A 4,069-nucleotide genomic window follows, 5' to 3' on the forward strand; every position below is an offset into this window, starting at 1 on the left:
ATGCTTTAGCACTCTTATATATCTATCCTTTTGAGGTTTGTTACTATCATATTAAGTGTTATAGGGGACATATATGTCTAGGGATGTTGTCTTGAGGAATGGGTCCATGGTTTAAACGATACCCAGTCTAAAACAAAATCACCGCTCACTCAAATGAAGGACCAGAATCAGGTTTCATTCTTCTCTGCCCTTTATGATGTTGTGAAGTCATTGGGAACAGTCGCCATGACCTGCAGCCAAACATCCTTGCAAAGTCACTTGCAAGGGAGAACCTTACCAGTAAGTCAAGGTAGACCTCGTATGAAGTGGGAGACATAGGAGTGGGATTAAGTTTAAAACTAATTTTGAGGAAGGTGCTATGTTCCAGAATACTCAAAATGTCTCACTAACTTTGAAGTTCAGGTGTCATTCTGAAAAAATAAAGTAGCTATAAAGCCAATGGAGAAAACAGAAACCAGCAGTGATTCCTAAGGCCTGAGTCTCCACACCTGCAGTCTTGCTAATAATCTGATATCCAGGAATGGAAGAGAAAGAATACCAAGATTATTTCTAGAAACTTATTTCTAACCATTCCAAACAGCTTTGGCATTTCCTGTTAAGAAATGTTATTTATATCACCTTCCCCCAGTGTAGCATTTTTCACTGTCTGGTTTGTGACTCTGTTAGAAATATGGCAGACCTAGGAGTCCCAGAGGAATGAGGCCTCTGTCTCTTCATGTTGTGATGACACCAAACGCATGTAACCAAATCAACTAAAGTGAGGACTGGGTCATGTCAAGACACTAAGTTAATTTATTTAGTCGACTGACTAAATAACAGGCTGAATGCTCTGTGTGTCCAAGAATCTATTGGGTAATAAATCATCATTTTACTCTTTCGTACAATCTCTTTCATATGTTGACTCTTAGTCTTTTGGCTAACACAGCAACTTTATACTCTGGCTAAGACTAACTTCCTAGAACTCGAAAACTTGGTGATAATGTTATTTTTAGAGCATACTTTGGATTATTTAAGATAATTCATTGTTTTTTAGGCAAACAGACTGAGTGCCTCGATATGCCAGATATGGTACTAATTGCTAAGGAATCAGATGAGAGACACGGCCCCCACCCTTGAGGTACTTACAATCTGGACAAGGGGATAGACAGAAAGTTTTAGGAAATAGTGGAAAAGTTCTGACTTAAGGTAGAGAGAGCACAACTTGCTCTAACGTGAATCTTTCCATTCATGGCTTACATTGCATGTAACTAACCTTAATTTCTAAGTAACATAATTCACAGGTGATGGGTTTTGGTGTCACTTGAGAGAGATGCAGGAAACTCCAAAGGCAGTGCTCTAAAAGAAACTGCAAAAATGCAGAAATGGCCAAAAGCACCAATGTGATGTCGCCTTTTATTAGTCCACAGAGGAGATGTAATTATTCTGCTAAGTCTTTGTTTGCTATTTGAGAGCAACAAATTAAACCCCACTAATCTACCTCGCTGGATAGTACCTACTGAACCTAAGAGGCTTCAATTATCAACAGCTTAATAAACTTACTAATCTGCATTAAATGAAATCCTTTGCAAAATCACATTGAAACAATGCTTAAGTCGTAATCAGCCTGCCTGGTATCTGTAGCCTGCTGTGGCTGAGCCCCAGAATGCACTGTGTAATCAAATTCCATGTTACTTAAATCTTAGAAAATTCCTAATAGTTGGTTGTGTTTGTGTGTATTGTGTGTGTGTGTTTTGTCACATGAATTCATATAGTGCTTTTTTTAATCCAGAGAAAATTGACATTTAGGTATAAGTCAAGCAAGAATGTAATTTAGAACTGCTTAAATTCAACCACCTATTACCATAAAAAGAAAGCTTAAAAAGAATGTTCTATCCTGCATACAGCAAGCCAGCATTCTGTGTAACAAGTCTTCATATGACACTTAAAGAATCCAAGGTTGTCATCATGTTATCAATCCAGACCACAGTCCCTTACGAGGTAATAAGAGAAGTATTCTTTAGGTTTGCAAAAGGAGAAACGGAGGCAATGGAATGCTTTGTCCCCAGTCATAGAAGGGAACACCAGCAGGCTACCATTTCATTCCTCTTTCTTTTTCTAAGCAGTCCAGGTAAGGGAGGACTGTTAGAACAGAATCACTAATTGAGTGGTTTAGGATTCACATAGATATTCTCCAAGTGATTTGTATTGATGTCTGGCACAGAAGCTCAAGTTGATAGTAACAATGCCATGAGGAACTCATCAGTTAGTTCTTAAATGTTAAATAATGAGCAGTGCAGTACAGATGAGGGTAGGATTTGTGCACCTAAGAACAAGGAAAGGGAGCCATAAAATAAACTGAACAAAGCATTTCAGAATTTTGTCCTCAATTTTATGGACTAATTAATCATTTAAGCCTGTCCAGGGCACACACACGCAAATGCCAACTAAAATCTATCCATTTTAGGATTCTGCTGGCACGGTTTTATTTTTTCAAGGTATAAAATGCAGAATTTTCTATCTGGGTAAAACAGAATCTAGCAAGGACTATCATTTAAAAGCTACCTAGGTAGTAAAAGTTCTGATCCTCTCTATTATTTTGAATTATGCTGACTAAAATTATTTTTCAGATCATCTTCATCAGCCTGTAGTTTCTAAGACTTGAAAATTTTTGAGCAGAGGGGAGGTGTAACATGTCTAAATTCAGTGGTAAAATATAATGGATGGACAATTATACTGTTTAACAAATGGCTGAATTTAAATAATGACATCTACTGACATTAAGAAAAGACTACATACCTCCAAAATAGCATTTGACAATCCAGAACTTTTCTAAGATTTTTATTCTTAGACTACAGAATATTAATTTGAAGGTCCAAGCATTCAAGAGTGATCTATGAACCCATTGTCCTTAAAATGCACTAACAAGCTATAATGCCAACAAAAGGAAGGGTGGAGATGAATTACATTTTTATATATTTCTCCCTTTTCAGTGCTTTCCAGCATGTATTTGTAATATAGAACTGGTAAAAGTAGAACTTGGTGTGTGCCTACCAGATTCCAACAGAAAAAAAGTGTGTGTGTGTGTTTCTGTGCACAAACACCATGTGTATGGGCATGTGATCAGTGTAATCAGTCAACTCAGTGGCAATGCTTTAAGTCTGACAGTTATATTTTGCTAATATTTTAAGGTTTGACAGTTCATGTTAAGGTTCTGGTGCAGAATGTGTTAGGAAAATAGAGAGCAATGAATATCTAAAAGAATGTTCCACCTGCAGCTGAACGATCTATTTTCTTGGTAACTTTATATTATTTTAACAAAGGTTTATTGAGGTACCAGGCACTTGGGGTTCAAGAAGAAGAGAGATGCATATCAAAACTACAATGAGATATCATCTCACACCGGTCAGAATGGCCATCATCAAAAAATCTAGAAACAATAAATGCTGGAGAGGGTGTGGAGAAAAGGGAACCCTCTTGCACTGTTGGTGGGAATGTAAATTGATACAGCCACTATGGAGAACAGTATGGAGGTTCCTCAAAAAACTACAGATAGAACTACCATACGACCCAGCAATCCCACTACTGGGCATATACCCTGAGAAAACCATAATTCAAAAAGAGTCATGTACCACAATGTTCATTGCAGCTCTGTTTACAATAGCCAGGACATGGAAGCAACCTAAGTGTCCATCAACAGATGAATGGATAAAGAAGATGTGGCCCATATATATACAATGGAATATTACTCAGCCATAAAAAGAAATGAAATTGAGTTATTTGTACTGAGGTGGATGGATCTAGAGTCTGTCATACAGAGTAAAGTAGGTCAGAAAGAGAAAAACAAATACCGTATGCTAACACGTATATATGGAATCTAAGAAAAAAAAAAAAAAAAGGTCATGAAGAACCTAGGGTTAAGACGGGAATAAAGACACAGACCTACTAGAGAATGGACTTGAGGATATGGGGAGGGAGAAGGGTAAGCTGTGACAAAGTGAGAGAATGGCATGGACATATATACACTACCAAATGTAAAATAGCTAGCTAGTGGGAAGCAGCTGCATAGCACAGGGAGATCAGCTCGGTGCTA

General features: G+C 37.6%; 1 protein-coding gene across 1 annotated transcript in view; it reads left to right on the top strand.

The window, feature by feature from the left end:
• The first annotated feature begins 225 nt into the window (after positions 1–225).
• TRPM3 (transient receptor potential cation channel subfamily M member 3) overlaps positions 226–4,069 on the top strand; it is a 288,353-nt gene continuing 284,509 nt past the window's right edge. The window contains exon 1 of the mRNA XM_027105962.1: positions 226–279. Coding sequence (XP_026961763.1) covers positions 226–279 — 54 coding nt within the window. The remainder of the gene's footprint in view (positions 280–4,069) is intronic.

Source organism: Aethalodelphis obliquidens, unplaced genomic scaffold (assembly GCF_003676395.1).
Source record: "Aethalodelphis obliquidens isolate GAN/ISIS:26980383/991018 unplaced genomic scaffold, ASM367639v1 scaffold7, whole genome shotgun sequence".
NCBI classification, from domain to species: Eukaryota; Metazoa; Chordata; class Mammalia; order Artiodactyla; family Delphinidae; genus Aethalodelphis; species Aethalodelphis obliquidens.